This window comes from Microcebus murinus, chromosome 23 (genome assembly GCF_040939455.1).
Source record: "Microcebus murinus isolate Inina chromosome 23, M.murinus_Inina_mat1.0, whole genome shotgun sequence".
Taxonomy (NCBI): Eukaryota; Metazoa; Chordata; class Mammalia; order Primates; family Cheirogaleidae; genus Microcebus; species Microcebus murinus.
Window position 1 is genome coordinate 34,667,930 of NC_134126.1, and position 17,949 is coordinate 34,685,878.

Here is a 17,949-nt window from a genome sequence, read left to right on the forward strand (position 1 = left end):
TTCACCTGGCTGGCCCATGTATTATTTCTACTGCTTCTAAATGCTTTATTTACCTTACTCATTTATAAATCTTTTTACTTTATTTTACTTAGTTCTTACTTTTTGTTCATCTCTGTTAAAAACATAACCCTCACTTCCTAAACTTTTATTGGTTTTATTCTTTAACCCATTACTATGTTCTTTTTATTCCCTGTCTTTACCCATCTTAAGTGCACTTTTTTTCTTTTTCTTTCTTTTCTTTTTCTTTCACTCTTTCCATACTAGATAGTAGGTTAAGACCACAATGGAGAGCAAAGAAAGAAGAGTGTCGTGTGTCTAGTGGGGGAAACATATTAATTGGAAAACACACAAATAAATGTAAAACTATAGCTACAGCATGTGCTACAGAGAAGAGGTGTAGGGTTTTATGAGAGCATGTGACTGGGTTATTAGCCTCTTCAGAGCAATTAGCAGAAGATTCTCTAAAGAAGAGGTCTCATAAGAGGATGAAAATATGTCAGAGAGTGAATGCCACCCCCATAGGGACAGCAGGACAAAACCCTTGTGGGAAGAGATAGCAAGGAAGCTGATCTGCATGAAGCAGAAGGCCATTGTACCTGGAGCGCACAGAGATGGAAGCAGGAGACGAGATTTAGCGGCGAGTGGAGTTTGGATCACACGAGTTTTGTTGAAGATTTTCGTGTGTATCTTAAAACCAGGCAAGCCATTCAAATGATTTAGCAGAGGTGAGAGGAGTGATGTGAGATTTGCATTTGAAATCTTACTCTTCTACATATTAGTCATGTGTGTGACGTGACTTTAGGCAAATTTCTCAACCTCTCCTAGCTTCATCTGTGAAATGGCAATAGTAATAATAGCTGCGACAGTGGCCACAGTGTAAGAAGTCGTAATGACAATGACAGGTCAGCTCTGTGGACCACAGGCCTGCACTGGACACTGTTAGTGTGTCTTGTACCAGCTCTTTTAACCCTCTAAGAGGCCGGTACTATTATTAATTCTGGCATCCCTACTTTTCAGATAAGGAAAATGAGGTTTAAACCTCAAGTGAAACAAACAAAACAGCCAGTGGTCCTACTTCATAGAATTTTGTGAAGATTAAAATAGTTGATAGACTTACAGAATTCAGAGCATAGTAAGGATCTGGTAAGTATTGGTCATTGTGTTAGTTGTAATAGCTCTTTGTATATCCTGGATACCAGGGTCCTTACCAGATTCATGATTTGCAAACATTTTCTCCAATTCTGCGGGTTGTCTTTTCATTTTCTTGAAAATGTCCTCTCTCTATGGTACTTTTATGAGGTGAAGATGTCCCTTTATAACCATGCTTTCCTTACTTAGTCTGTCGTCAAGATCACAGAGTAAATTTCTTTCTCACAAATCACTAGGAACTGTCCTCATTCCTCACCTGCAGCAGCTAGCACTCATACAGGTCTGTCAAAGGAGCTTGTAGGCTCTCTATGGTTCTGGTCTCTTTATAGATCACTGTTGTTCTCTTAACTGCTGTGATATTTGAGTTCCAGTTTTATAAAACTGCCATTGTCCTACTTTAAATAAACAATCCAGTTCTACATCTTTTTGAATTATAATTAGTCTTTAGGCAAAGTAACTATCACACCAGGATTTATAATAATTTTGGATCCCTCCAGTGAAAAACCTGTATCTTCACACTAGCTTAAGGGGAAAAGAGGAGCACAATGTCAGCAAGAAACAGTGTTGTAGAAAAGTTCTGGCTTCTTGCTAATGATGCATAATTGACAACCTCAACGAGTTTATTTATTCAGAAGTATTTATTGACTTGTTATCAGAATCTAATCATTTTACTAGCTATTAAGACTATAGCAGTAAATTGAATTATATGGCTTCTGTCCTCAAAGATATTTTAGTCCTTTAGGTGAGATAGGCAAGAAACCATGTAATATATGAACTATCGAGTTTTGAGAGCAAATAAAGGAAGGATACTAATCGGTACTTGAGAAGATTGCAGATTTTTTCCAGGAAAAAATGCCTAATCTGAAACTATCTGAATCATAAAGATTAATGAGATTATACCAAATTGGGGGTAAGTAACATATTGGAGGAAGAATATTCTAAGGAAAAAATCTGTTCATTCAGAAGGGCAGAGGGGGAACCAAGTGCATGCTTTTAAGAAAGTTAAACGTGTTCTAAATCTTGATTTATATAATTAAGCCAAAACTAACAAGTAATTTAAGGATATGTAAATCAAAATAAACATTATCACTACAAAGAGAAAAAGCAGATATATGTTCTAGTAGGTAAAACTGAGACCCAGTTGTATTCTTTACTGACATATATTATTACTAGAAACAAGATATGACTGGATGAATGGAAAAGTTCCTAGTCATCAACTCTGGTGTCCTTTCAGCTTTTACACATTGACAATCACTTTGTCTCTCATAGATACATAACTAGCTCTTATTTTTCTATGCAACTGCATATTTTCAATACCAGTTACTTAGCAAAGGCAGTTGGTCCAGAACACAGTAACTTTGGCTGGATTTTCATTTATCTCTTTGCTCTTATAAATACCTCGAGGAGCATTGTGAAGGAGCTCAGGAAATTTCACCCCAAAGTATGACTCCTTGGTATAAAGAGTACTTTGAATTAAAAGCCCTTAGAGATCAACAGGCCCTTGGAAGGGGCTTTCTCTCTATCTGCATAACCAGACAGGACACATCAAAATATAATTGAATTCCCTTCCCTTCTCTGTTATTTCACTATACTGCAGAAAAGAAAATCAAGAATGCAACCAGACCTGGCCCAAATAATTTTAAATACAATACCTGTCTGTCAAGGTTAACTTAATTTGCAAAGAAAATCATTTATGGTGTTCCTTTCAGGGCTGTTAATTCAATAGGCCAAACTGTTTCAAAACTTTTCTTGAAAGTCAGAATTAAAGACCTTTTCCATAACTGTGTTTGAAATAAAAAATAAAATCACCAACACATTCAATCGAAAAAAAAAAAATCATTTACAAGTTTGTTTTCCCCATCCATTCATCCTCCCTAGCAACCATTTATTGTCCCTAATTGAAATTACCTACACTCCTTATCTCCCCCTGCCCTCTAAAAGGCAGGTATAAAAATATCTGGATTCCACTGGGGTAGTGGGTAATCACTCTGTGATTCTCTCTGCATGCATGGTAAATATATTTCTTTTTTTTTTTTTATTAATCTGCCTTAATTGTGAGTTGATCTTTCAATGAACTTTCCAGGAAAAGGGGAAATTTCCCCTCACCCCCACAATTGCAAAAGGAACCCAGCCAAGAGTCAAATCTTTAGGTTTAGAAGACAGAGGAAATAATAAACTAGCTGGAAATTCCAACAACGTTGGAAATTCCGGTAAGAATTGATGTGGTAGTCTTGAGTCCGAATTCTGTGGTGCAGCAGGTTGAAAACTCACACCACAGCTTCTAAGTTGAAGTCTCCGGGAAGAATGCCTGTTCTTTGGGAAACCTCATTCTTTGCTCTTAATGCCTTCAACTGATTGGATGAGATCTACCACATTAAAGAGAGTAACCTACTTTACTCAAAGTCTACCGATTTATGAAACATGCCATCACAGCAACATCTAGATGGGTGTTTGACCAAATATTAATCACTGGGCACCATAGCCCAACCAAGTTGACAAATAAAATTGACTGTCACAGCTGGTATAGGGAAATGCTATTTTATTTTGTATTTGAATATTGTATCTTATAACTTTATTAACTAATAATTCATCCCTAGACTTTTAAAAAAATTTACTAAATATCCACACATGTCTGCAATAAATAATGATAATTTTATTCCCCATTCCCTAAACTTATACTTTCTATTTCTTATTCATGCTTATTTGTCCTGAGTAAGGCCTCTACTAAAATGTCAAGTGATGATAGAATGCATGCTTGGTTCATTCTCAAATTCCATGGAAATTTTCAACATTTCATTAAGTATCATATTTGCTGGGGTTTTCCCCAGAAGATTCCATTTATATTAAGAAGACATTTTCTAGTCCTAGTTTAAGATTTTTAAAAAGTCAAGGTTAAATTTATCAATTATTTTTCTGTACCAATTGAGATGATTAATGGTTTTTCATCTTTCACTTTGTTAATACAAAGAATACACATTTATTTTCAAACGTTAAATTTTTTATTCCTCTGTTAAATCCAATTTAGTTCATTTGTATATTTCTTTCTGTTTCTTTCACACACACAGACGCATGTCACTTGTATTTGATTTCATTTAGGATTTTTGCACCTAAGTTTGTGAGTTTGACCTATAATTTTCATTTCCTGCAATGTATTTATCAAGTTTTGATATTATGATTATGCTTGTCTCATAAAATGAAGTGTGACCTCCCCCATTTTAATTTCTTGAAGAGTTTTATAAAATTGGCAATAACAAATCCTACCAAAATTTCTCAAGTTTTTACGTGTTCTAATACCCAAAGTTTTGCTGTATTGTTTCTTTATTGTACGTTTCACTATTTCATAACTTGCTCTTGTTAAAATTTTCCCCATTTCTTTGGATTTATTTATTTTCTATCTTGTGCTAATCTTTCTGTCATTTTAATAAGAATGGATCAATTTCCATCCATGTTCTAAGTGCTAATACAACGATAGCTTTCACTTCCAGATTATTCTTTTAATCTGTATATTTTCGATAATTTTCTTCATGTTCCTTCCAATTCTTTATTACTTTAAATAAATATACGTATTTTGTTTCTGATAATTCTAATATCTGCAGGCTTTGTATATTTAAAGCCTACAGCTACTGTTTATATAATTCTTTTACTATTTTAACATTTTATTCCCTTTTCAGTGTGGCTAGTTTTTGTGGGATGCATCATACAGGTGACAGGAATCTTTGTCTGAATCCATGTGAATGTAAATTTTTGCTAGGAATTTTCATGAAAGGTATTAAAATTTTATTTATTTTCAGTTCCCAAAGAAAATGTGAGATAGGCAAGTTTCCCCCAAAGTGTCTCTCTCTCTGTAGGAGAGAGTACAACTCTGTAGGAAGAATTCCTAGTCTTCCTGAGTTAGGCCCTCCTAGATTTCCAGCTGTGTTTGTGGTGGTGACATGTGGGTGGGGGAAAGGGTGGGGTCTCCAGTGTGGCCACCTATCCAAGTTTGTTTCATTCTTCATCGTTATTTCCCTCAGGTCTGCAAACAACACATGATCTAGGACCTTGCTTTTCATAATACGGTCGGTCCTCAGACCAGCGACATCAGCGCCACCCGGAACTCTCAGGCTTTGGCTCCAACAGCTGTCCTTGTGGATGTTTCTTTTGTTTTGGCTTCCCTTCCTGTCCTACCAGCCGTGCACTTGCATGCCCATTTTTCTGATTTTTTTTTCCTGTGTGCAACAAAAAGCTAAAATTTAGTAGCACCCGTGTTTAAATCAAGCCGTTTAAATCAGAAAAACAACCAGACAGCATCAACACCAGCTCTTTAGGTGCACGCCAGGGTATCTAACCGGGGGCTTTGGCAGTTGCTGTTTGGGTGATTACACCCGTGCGGATGAAATTGCGCCTCTGCCAGTTACTTCCAAACTTCCCATCCATGCTTCCCTCTCTCACTCCCCTCCGGCAGCAAACCCTCGCCGTTCCAGCCACGGCCTGTCACCACGCCACCGCGAAAACCCGGAGTAACGGACTTGCGGCGCAGCTAGGGTCTCCCAGGGAGCACTGAGAGCGTACGGAGCATGCGTGAAGAAGGTGCGCGCACATGCGCAGTGGCTCACACAGGGCCGCGCCGGTCGCTCCGGGTAGCTCGGAGGCGGCGCGCGCGGCTGACGTGTTCCGGGCCCACGGCGGCGGCGGCGGCGGGGCTCTGGGAGGGGAGGGCGTGAGGTGGGGGGCTGAACCCGGAAGTGGGTAGGCGCTGAGGCGAGCGTGCCCGGAGTGCAGCTCAGCGGCCGGGAGCCAGCGGGGGAGCCCTGGGTTCCCGGTAATGGATCCGTGGGGCGTTCGCCCGGGGACCCTGGGTGGGAAGGGGAGCGGGTTCGCGGCTGACACGCGCATCGTCCGCCCGGCCGGGGCCTGGGCAAGCCCCTCCGCTGCCTGGAGTCGTCCCTCCGGCTGACCCCGCTCCTCTGGCTCCGCGCCCTGCCGGGGCGTCTCTCGGGGTGCATGCGGCCGAGGGGCGCCTTCTGGTCCCGAAGAGCGGTGCCTTGCCCGCCCGGGGGAAGCGTGTTCCTGGGGAGACTCGGATTTCGCGGCCGCAACGGCCTTATTGTCACCATCCCGGCGCCCCCAAACCACGGCTGCAGCCCTCAGCCTGCACAGTCAGTGATCTTGGAGGAATCGCTCCCTTTCCTGCCCGATTATTTCCACCCTGTTCGTGGATCAGGCCTGGAAGGTGCGCTCTGGCTTCCTTTAAAATTATTCTTTTGTTGCCTGTCTTTTCTAACCCGGCCCTCCTTGTTCTCCGCCCTAAAACCTTAGCCGTGAGTGTAAACTATGACTTTATCCTCATTTTTAGGTTATAATTTAGAAAGAATTAGTTGACGAGCGCCGTTACCTAATTGAGGATTCCTTATTTTACGTGGTTCTTACTCTTTTTTTGCAGACCATGAAACCCTGGGGCACGCCCCTCCAGAAGCTGTTATTCAAGACAATCTAGTTTTCCCTTTGTACATCTCTTAAGATACTTATGAAGTTTCTTGTCCTGAAATTGCTGTACTGCAATGAAGAAGAGGAGAAAGGTTACTCCAAATCTTGACGAGAAGATCCATCTAGGCTACCATAAAGATTCTTCAGGAGGAAATGTTGCAGTGGAGTGTGACCAAGTGACCTACACGCATTCTACAGAAAGACCCACTTCTGAGGCTCTTCGCTGTTACCAGGAACTTCCTCCCTCTCCAGATCAGAGAAAGCTTTTGAGTTCTTTGCAGTATAATAAGAATCTGCTAAAATATTTAAATGATGATAGGCAGAAGCAACCATCTTTCTGTGATTTACTTATCATAGTAGAAGGGAAAGAATTTAGTGCACACAAGGTAGTGGTGGCTGTTGGCAGTAGTTATTTTCATGCATGTTTGAGCAAAAATCCAAGCACTGATGTTGTCACCCTGGATCACGTAACACATTCAGTTTTTCAGCATTTGCTTGAATTTCTTTACACATCAGAATTTTTTGTGTACAAATATGAAATACCTCTTGTGTTAGAGGCTGCGAAATTTCTGGACATTATAGATGCAGTGAAGCTGCTGAATAATGAAAATGTTGCGACTTTTCAGTCAGAGCTAACTGAAAAGTCATCACCAGAAGAAACACTGAGTGAATTAACTGAAAGACTATCAAATAATCATCAGTGCAAATTCTGTAGCAGACATTTTTGTTATAAAAAGTCCTTAGAGAATCATTTGGCTAAAACTCATAGATCCCTCTTGTTAGGGAAAAAACATGGGTTAAAAATGCTGGAGAGAAGTTTTTCCACCAGAAGATCAAAAAGGAATCGGAAGTGCCCCGTTAAGTTTGATGACACTAGTGATGATGAACAGGAAAGTGGTGAAGGGTCAGACAATTTGAATCAGGAAAATTTTGATAAGGAAAAGTCAGATAGAAATGATTCTGAGGATCCTGGAAGTGAATATAATGCTGAAGAAGATGAGCTAGAGGAGGAAATGTCAGATGAATACTCTGACATTGAAGAACAAAGTGAAAAAGATCATAATGATGCAGAAGAAGAACCTGAGGCTGGTGATTCTGTAGGAAATATTCATGAGGGGTTGACTCCAGTAGTCATTCAGAACAGTAACAAAAAAATATTGCAGTGTCCCAAATGTGATAAAACATTTGACCGAATAGGTAAGAAAAGAAAGCTTTTCTCTCTTTAATGACTTACTTTTTATGGATATTTTAAAGTTGATAATTAAAAACTAAACTTTGAAAGTAACTTTTAAAAAGAGCTTAAAGTAGGGAAGATGCTTTGGTTTTCAATACATAGTTTATCATGTTATTTTAAATTTGCTGTGATTCAATAATTAATTTAAGTATTTATATTGGCTTTTATTTTTTTCTTTGTATCCCAACAGTGACAAATCATTAGATCATGTATTTGGTATGAAAGACTCCAGAGTATCAATAATTATAGAGCTTAGACTTATATGAAAATTTAATTTTTCAGAGATACAAGTGCTATTTTTGAGTCATTAAAAAATTAGATTATATTGGATTTAATGATTTATATACTGTTTCCCCTTGTGTATGGTAGTATACTCTTTGGTTATTCTAATAATGACAAGTCAACTTTTTTCCTATTAGAAAAGAGTTTGTAGGTAATGTGGTCTCTAAACTTAAGTTTTATTTCAGTACATACTTAATTTTAAGATGTCTAATATTTGCTAGTAAAATAATTTTTGAAAGTGTCTTATACAAACTGTTTTAAGTGAATTTTTAAATTTCAAAAATTAAGCTACTTCCATGTAAATTGAAGTTATGAAATTGTAAAATGTATTCTACCACATATAATGATAAAAAAATACATAATTAGTGCAGTCTGACCTGGTGAAATTACTTATACCATTTAATATATCCCCATATGTCTTGTGTTGAGTTGCTCATTTGTATAGGTGGAAATTGGTTTTAAAGGCACTGGTAATCATTTGCAATCAAAATATGTTACAGCATGCATGGACATAACAGTGGTAACTTCTTTTTGCTTTTTATGATGACTATTGAATATTTTTCTCTTTAAATCAGAATACTTTTGACAATCCCCTTTAATAATAATTACTATTTTAACTATGAGGCTCTGTGCCAACATGAATAAAATAACTTTTCTTGTGTTAATCAATTGGAAGAGCATATGTATACAGGTAACTTCTTAAAGACAGGCTGGGTAAATGCCGTTGTAGAGATATAAACAAATACCATAAGGGCATGTATACAGAAGAGAACAGCTTTTTTGGGTTGAGGTACACACCTGAGAACATTTCATCTTTCAGTAAACTTCTTAGACTTTGTACTCTTAGCACATGCTTCCTGTATTTTGCCTTCATTGACCTAATTTGACTTGGAGGTAAGTAAGGAGGGGTCAGTTCGCAAATGGCATTGTGGGTCTAGCATGTGGGTCTCAAACTGTCCCCCTGAACACGATGGCTGTATAAGAGATGCTCTATAAAGAGAGGGCTTCTGTGTTCAAGTAAGATTGGGAAGATTATGTATAGTTCACAATCTGTATGAACTCTACCAGATTCTCTAGTAAAGAAACCTGTTAATTTTGTTTAACCTAGCATTTCGTCAAATCATTTTACCACAAGACACTTCAGGGGTACATTTTTAATGTCCCAGGAAGCTAGAGTTTTCTGCCTATAATTTGAGAAAACATTGCTCAAGATTAAGGTGCTGATATACCAAGAGACAGGCAAGGCATTTTGCAGCTTTTTTTTTTTTTTAAACCAAGTTCAGACCAGATAATTGTGGGACTCAATAGGTCATATTGTAGGCTTATTTCCGCCTACCTTTCTGAATGTATTTTACATTACACACCTCTTTTGTTTAGCTACATTAAGGCTGCTTATTTTTCACCTGTACTTTCTTATCTCCATTACATTAGCATATCTATGTCTATCTATATCCTATTCTTACATCATGCCACTTAAAAAGCATAAGTTATGGTGATATCAGATTGCCTGGATTTTTTGAATCCAGGTCTTAAACTCTCTGTTTTTGTTTCCTCATAAGTAAAGTGAGATGATGATAATAGTACCTTCTCAAGGGGGAGGGCGTTATGAGATTTAAATGGGATAGTTCTAGTGATCACTTAAAATGTTGTACCAAGTCTAGATGTTCAGGGAATGATAGTTATCTTTAATATTTAGATAATTATCTTTAATATATTTATTATACTCTGCCAAACACTGCTAAGCATATATGAAATGATGTATTCCATGTCCTCAAGAATGTTAAAGTTTAATGAGTACATGCAAAAACACAATCATGTTACATTAAATGTAATCTCATCAATATAAGTACAAAGGACTAGGGGATCAGGTTAGGTTTCACAGAGCAGGTAGTATTTGAGCTGAGACTTAAAGAATAGGGAAGAATTTACAAGGCAAAGGACCAACATGTGCAAAGGCATTGAGATGTATTGTGTTCTGGACATTGCTGAGGTGTGGTGGTTTCAAGGTGGGCAAGGAGGTGTGATGAAAATGACAGGAGATAAAGACGGGCAAGTTGTGAAGGTCGGATTTTGAATGGCCTGTATGCTATACAGAAGAGTTTAGATTCTATCCAGTAGGTGATGGAAACTGTTGAAAAAAATGTAACAAAGGAAATTACAGCTGTATAAGAGTTTTAGGAAGATCATGCTGGCTTCAGTGTGGAGAAGGATATTGGAAAGGGGAAAGGAAGGGATAAAAGCCAGAGAGGTAGGAGGGATCATGTAGCAAAGGACCAGAAAGAGAATACAGCTTAGACTAGAAAGATGGGGGACACTGGGAATGGGATGTAGGATGGAGAGTTACTCTGAACGTAGGCTAAATGGACTGGTGAGTCATGGAATGAAAAGGATATGTAGAAGAAGATTCATGTAACTTAAATGTCCTCTCCTATCATCTCTGTCAGAAGCCCTACTTTAAAAAAAAAAAAAAAAAAAAAAAAAAAACCAAACAGTTCAAGGGCTACCTTTTTCAGCCATCTTCACATCATCCATCTTTAATGGGATTTAAAAATGGCGACCCAGATTTTTGGTTGTTACTTATCTGTCTTATTAGATCATGATCCTGAAGGTTATGTATTTTTCTCTTGGTTAGTGCCTTTAGTATCTCAAGTCATTTCAAATAAGCTTTCAGTAAGCACCTGCTTGCGTGAACTAAGTTGACAGGTTGGTGTCTGACTTGACTTTGGGCGTGTAAGCAGCCAGGTAGGTGCACTTTCTGTGCTTCTAACTTGGCTGCCTCAGAGTGGGTTTATGAGAGGTGAATAAGCTCTGAGACCTGCTGGAACCATTGGCTCCACAATATGCAATCTACTAATTTGATTCCATTACTTTGGATTTTTTATCCTTTTTGGTGTATTTAATAGTTGCTTGGAGTAAGACTCCTGATCCAGTTATCTTTTTCCTTAGACTACCAGCTGTCCAATTCTCAACGGATTCTCATGCAAATAAGAGTCCTCTGACCTTTCCCCTTATACCAAAAACCTAGTGGGTAAAAAGGCAAAAATAAAGAGTTGACAGATGGGGTGAGACAGACAATTTGGATATTGTTTCTACAGGAACTAAAATCTTTCTCTTGGATTAAATTCACAATCTCCTCTAGAGGTAGAAAATGTTCTATACCTTTTTTTAAAAAATGTGACTCTCTTCCATCCTGACAGAAATTCCACTTGGCTCTTGGTAGAGGAGGGTTATAACAAGTGCACAGTTCTCTACTTTAAGGCTAAACATTTTAATTACATATTTTTAGGGTATGCCATATGAATATTTCAAGGTACATTTACGATTTAGCAGTATCAGATATCTAATGAACCAATTTGGTGATGTTTCTCTTTGTATAAACTGCATATAAAATCTGACCGTGGTAATTTTGCATGACCCATATGAGGGAATAAATTCTTCACAGGGTCAAATTTGTTTATATGACAATAGCTTTAGTTTATGACTCCTGATTTGAGACACAGTTCATATTGAGATTAAGTTAAAAAAAATGCTATGGATAAAATTTCTTAATGTTATGTGTTTTCTGTTGGCAATCAAAAATGCTTGGGTGTAGTTTAATATTCTGTGAAGGAATACTGTTTTTTTATGAAAACTTTGATAAGTTTGAACATTTTGATTTATACAGTATATTGAATCCCCTACCCCATAAAAATGAAGAAACAGATGTAGATGTTGACTTTTTTCTGAGGAATACCCTCCCTACACCCCTACCAATTATTTAAACATGAAATTTATTTGAAGATTAAAATTTATTTTCCTACTAGCCCCTGGAGATCTACCTAGCTGGGTCCAGCATTTCCTCAGAAGTTATGTCTCCTGTTCTTGTTCAGAAATTCAAACCCATGGAGAGAACAGTTCAAATCCTGCAATGCCTATGTGCATAAAATTTGAATTAGTAACTTAAAAAATTATTTAAATTCTTTAATTTACTTAACTTTTTATAGTTTCATTGGTCTCTTTGACTTTGCTGAATTTATTTAAAATGATTTTTAAAAAATCATTAGGTTTACCTAATTTTAGCTATTTCAGTTGAAATTTCCAAACTTTCGTATTTCTTTTTCTTGCTTAAATCTTTTTAAGTCTACTAGTCTTTAGAAAAGTGGAAGTTTAATAGTCAAAATGGTTTTAATTTTTAAATTTAACAGCCATTTCAGTGACTTTAATATTCAACTACAAATAATTTTTACTTGCAAGCAATGAGGAAATTCCTGACTTTAAATACAGGGAAAATGCTACTAATTGTTATTTTTAACATCTTTCCAGAAAAGGCATTTTCATAGAAAACAAAAGATTTGATGAAGAAATTTATACTTTAAGATTTTTTATTAAGTTACTGTTTCTGTTCACTTGGGAATAAAAATGAAGAGATTTAAGCATTCAGAGGTTGATAAGTTATCTTTCAATCTTAAGGGTCTGTGCTAAACATGTATAGTTAATCCCTAGTTAAGAATGGACCTGTTCCAAAGTTTACTTATAAGGTTATTTAAAAATCAGACTCTGTAGTCTTGATTTGTTTACATTTTGTTGTTGTTGTTTTTCTTACCATGAGTGTATATTATTTACATAATTTAAAAAGTGAGTTTTAAAAAAATGAAATGTGAAAACTTTCACAATCAAGGAAACTTTTTTTTAAATTCTGTATAGTGACCTTTATCTTTTCCCAGTATTATTAATAGATCTGATATCTTGAACTCAGCAGGGAAAGTGGTGATGGTAGGCTGATGCTTGTGTAAATAAGTGGTTGGATATGCCTTAGCAGTGGCAGAGAGGAAACAGAGATATTGGGCAATTTTAGCAGTGGCAAGGGGAAAAAAGCAAAGTCCTTCCAGTGTTCTCAGAGGGCTAAAATTCCAGTTTGATCTGTTACAGTGGATACTCATTAATCAGACTTATCTTTATGTATATTTGAAGTATACCTGCATATGTGTGTTGTGACTAGTAACCCATATGATAATAATGGCTTATATTTTTTAGTGCTTACTGTGTGCTGGGGTGTTTTAAGTGTTCTATATATTCTGTTAACTCATTTACTTCTCACAACTCGATGAAGTATTACTAACTCAGATACAGAGAGGTTAAATTATTAGTTTAATTAATTAATTGATTGATTTTCAGTCTTTCTGAACATGAATAATTGTTTTTTTAAATGACCCAAGTTTTTGAGGAAAAGTATACTTTGAGCAGTAAGCCCAAAGCAGTTTTTAAGGTTTATCAGAGGTAGAAATTTAGATAAACGTTTTGCTTGTTTTGTATGTGGATTTGGGTGTGCATTTTAAATTTGCTAAATCATGAGATTTTATTCCATTGTCAAATTTCAGTCATAGTGTAGTAAATGTACTGAATTTAATTTCTCTCTTTTTATAGGGAAGTATGAGAGCCACACCCGTGTTCACACAGGTGAGAAGCCCTTTGAGTGTGATATTTGTCACCAGCGATATTCGACAAAGTCTAACCTAACTGTTCACAGAAAGAAGCACAGTAATGAAACAGAATTTCATAAGAAGGAGCACAAGTGCCCTTATTGTAATAAACTTCATGCAAGCAAGAAGACTTTAGCCAAGCACGTTAAGAGGCAAGTATTATCTTGCTTCCATGTTGTGCCTTCTAATTTAAACATGTAGAAAGCTTAAAACATCTAGGAGTGCTTGTCTCCAATTCTTTCATTGCTTAACTTTTTGCAGAGACTACAAAGTAATTAAGAACAGAGCAGGAAGTGTTTATTTATATTTTTTATACATGCTATTGAGATGAAGTTTTTGATTGTTAAAACAAAAATATAGTCTATAAATGGTAGTTTAAAATACAGCATTTGGATTATCCTGTTTTATGTCTTGGGATTTGTCAAGGATGTCTTTAGAGGTAAATGGTTTTAGAACTCTAGGAAATTTGTTTCTCATACTCAACTTGTCTTTAACATGTAAAGGTTTGTGAGATAAAGAATCTTAGTACAAGATTGTGTATTTAACTCTAAAAAATTAAATTGACTGAAATCTAGACTTAAAGAAATCAGGTGAATTAACTTGTAGATTATCTGTAAAGAGCTAGGTTCCTGAATGTATTTAACAGATAATTAGACTTTTCTTTGACAATTTCTGCATAAATTCAAGTAGCCATATAAATTTATTAAAATAATAATAATGATATCTTTATTCTTAAAGAGCTTACATGTGCCTGTCTCCTTATGAAAGGAATCAGTACCTGATTCTTGTAATTACTATCAACAAATTCGTATGGAATATTTATTTAAGTAATATAATCTTTTTCTAATAATCTTTTTATTTTTCTCTGATAGGTTTCATCCAGAAAATGCACAAGAATTTATTTCCATTAAGAAGGCTAAGAGTGAAAGTTGGAAATGTGATGTAAGAGTTTTTAATTTGTATTAGAAAACCAAAGTAAATGTACTGTTGCCTTTTGTGAAAGTAAGGTAATTAGGTTTTAAAGTAATGTAATTTAGCTTATCTCACTTTTAGAATCTTTCTTTTCTACAAAGCTATTCTAATATTTTCAAAAATTAAGCATGGTAGTTTAGCTTTTAGATGATAGACCCAAGAAGTGGAAATTCTTGTTTTTACTGTAATCACTATGCCATGTATTTGTAGTTGTGTATAAACTGTGACATTACTGTTGTAGAGAGTATAAAGTATTAGAATTTCCAACTTATGCCTGGATATCTGCCGCTGCATAAAAAACACCTCAAAACTGAGTGGCTTTAAACAATCATTTTGATATGTCTCACCCTTTTGTGTACCAGGAATCCAAATTTGGGGCAATGATTTGCTAGATCATTCTTCTGTTCCATATGGTGTCAGCCGAATTCACTCTGCTGTTTTCAGCTGGTAGATGGTCTGGTCTTGTCTGGCGATACTTCCAAAGTGCTCACTCACATGGCTGGTGACGTGGTTTTGGTTGATGGCTAGGGCCTCAGCAAGGACCCTTGACCAGGAACTTCAGTTCTTCTCCACTTTGGTATTTCCATGAGGCTACTTGAGCTTCTTTGTAGCATAGCAGCTAGTTTCCAAGAGTGAGTGTGTGTTCCAAGAAGCCTTGGTAAAAATATCAGACTTTTTGTGGCCTAACCTCGGAAGTCCCAGAATATCACTTCCACCACATTTTCTTGGTCAGACAAATCACCACAACCTGGGTAGATTAAGGGAGAGGAATTAGACTCTAGTTTTCAGTGGGAGTAATAGTAAAGAATTTGTGGACATCTTTATCTACTATACCTCTAAAATACTTTTTCAGTCTCTCAGGGAATATTGTTTAAAGGAGTCACCAGCTGTTGTTTTGCCTTCTTTACTCCAAGAATTCCATTTATATATACAGCAGAATTCTCACCATTTCTCTGATTTCAGCTTCTAGAAATGGTGGTTAATTAACTATAGTATTTGAATCTGTATAAGATGATGTTTCCTCCTTACTAAGTTTCATCATCCTCAGCTATAAAATGATAATGATAAATTTATCTACCTCATAGGATTATTGTGTGAAATAAGTAAAATCTCTCATTTACTTAGAATTGTGCCTGGAATACATGGTACTTGCTGTATTGTTATCAGTGTTGTTACTGTGGCAGCCTACTCCACCTGTTTTGAAACATGATATATGTCAAATTTCTTTAAAAGTTGTATCTTCTGACCGCTTCAGAGATAATTTTGAAATGATTTCTTGTGGTTTCTTACTCATATTCTTAATCAAGTGTATGGTAACAATAAAAAAAGCCTTTTATTCCTGAAATATAAGAGACTTAAAATATATACTTCATGGATTTGGAAATCCTGACTAGAGTTAAGATAGTAAGATTATTCTGTAGCCTATTAGAAATGTAAAGAGTTGAAACTCAGCTAACTTTTGTACTAATTTAAAATAATTCCTTGCTGTATTTCCTCCAGGGCGTTTTTTTTTCCTGAACAATTAGAATTTAATTTTACTTTTTGTAAGTTTTCTATTGGGAGAAATTTTCCTTTACTTGAACTTATATTTTTCCTCATGATGAGCTTTGTATTTTAAATTTTGGTGTAGGTTCTCTTACATTGTGTCTGCATTTTTATTTAGATTTGTAAGAAATCTTTTACTCGAAGACCACACTTGGAGGAACATATGATTCTGCATTCTCAAGATAAACCTTTTAAGTGTACCTATTGTGAGGAACACTTCAAATCACGGTTTGCGCGGTTAAAGCATCAAGAAAAGTTCCATCTGGGTAAGTAAGTCACTTTTTCTCAAAGCCGTCATAGCACTCATTGATTATCACATTGTGCTGGTGGAGCCTGCTACTGTTGAACCACTCTTTTTCTGTTAAAAGCCTTTTTTAGAGCAGTTTTATGTTCATAGCAAAATTGCAAGAAGGTGCAGATATTTCCCACGTGCTCCCTGCCCCCACACATGCACAGCATCCCCCATTGTCAGCACCCCCCACCGGAGTGCTCCGTTTGTTACAGCTGCTGAACCTGCATTGACACATCACCATCACCCAGAGTCCATAGTTTACAGTAGGGTTCTCTCTTAGTTAAGTTTTGGTAGACTACATTCTGTGGTCTTAGACAAATGTATAGTGACATGTATCTGTCATTATAGTATCATGCATAGTAGTTTCACTGCCCTAAAAGTTCTCTTTGCTCCCCTCTTTATTTCTTCTGGCACCAACCCCTAGCAACCACTCATCTTTTTATTGTCTCCATAGTTTTGCCTTTTGCAGAATGCCATATAGTTGGAATCATACTCCCTATAGTTTTTGCAGATTGACTTCTTCCACTTAGCATGTTGCTGAATAATGCAGCGGCCCTCTGAATCCATGAGTTCTGCACTCACGGATTCAGCCAAGTACAGATCAAAAATATTTGGAAAAAATACAACAATAAAAAATACAAATAAAAATGTAGTATAACAACTATTTATGTGGCATTTATATTGTATTAGGTATTGTAAGTAATCTAGAGATGACTTAAAGTATATGGGAGGATAATGCACAGTTTATATGCAGATACTACACCATCTTATATAAGGGACTTGAGCATCTGAGAATTTTGGCATTGGTGGGGTAGTCCTGGAACCAACCCCTGTGGATGACTAGGGATGACTGTATTCCATTGTCAGGATGCTCCACAGTGTATCCATTCACCTACTGAAGGATATCTTGGTTGCTTCCAAGTTTTGGCAATATTGAATACAATTGCTATAAACATCTCTATGGGTTTTTTTGTGTAGTCAGAAATTTTCAACTCCTTTGGGTAAATATCTCCCCAGCACAAGCATCACCACCTCAGCTCACCTCAGATCATTAGGCATTAGATTCTCATAAGGAGCCACAACCTAGATCCCCTGCATGGGCAGTTTACAGTAGGGTTCACAGTCCCGTGAGAGTCTAATGCCCCCACTGATCTGACAGGAGACGGAGCTTATGTATGATGCAAGTGATGGGGGAGCGGCTGTCAGCACAGATGAAGCTTTACTCGTTTTCTGGCCACTCATCTCCTGTTGTAGCCCAGTTCCTAACAGTCCAGGACTGACACCAGTCCGTGGCCTGGGGTTGGGGACTGCAGGTCTAGATGATAGTACGGTTTCGTAAATTTATGGCAGTTAATCCTAGTAATGAATGATTGTCATCCCAGGTAGACATTTTTTCCCTGTTCTATTCATTGCTTTTGGAACAACTTAGATAAAAATATATACTTCATGCTTATGAAATTTATAGATGACATAAAGCTGTCAGAGGTATTTAATATACCAGAAAATGAAAATGTAAAAAAAATATGTATGTTATACAGTCGGTCAAAACA

The 17,949-nt window shown here is 36.7% G+C and overlaps 1 protein-coding gene across 2 annotated transcripts in view; it reads left to right on the forward strand.

Moving 5' to 3' along the window:
- The first annotated feature begins 5,851 nt into the window (after positions 1 to 5,851).
- ZBTB41 (zinc finger and BTB domain containing 41) overlaps positions 5,852 to 17,949 on the forward strand; it is a 36,245-nt gene continuing 24,147 nt past the window's right edge. Inside the window, exons 1-5 of one of the 2 annotated variants that reach the window (XM_012744379.3) lie at positions 5,852 to 5,950; positions 6,572 to 7,812; positions 13,535 to 13,742; positions 14,463 to 14,532; positions 16,226 to 16,373. In XM_012744379.3, the coding sequence (XP_012599833.2) occupies positions 6,690 to 7,812; positions 13,535 to 13,742; positions 14,463 to 14,532; positions 16,226 to 16,373 (1,549 nt within the window). In that variant the 5' untranslated portion in view covers positions 5,852 to 5,950; positions 6,572 to 6,689. Of the gene's footprint in view, positions 5,951 to 5,979; positions 6,362 to 6,571; positions 7,813 to 13,534; positions 13,743 to 14,462; positions 14,533 to 16,225; positions 16,374 to 17,949 lie in introns of those variants that run through there. The other variant, XM_012744380.3, reaches the window with a different exon arrangement.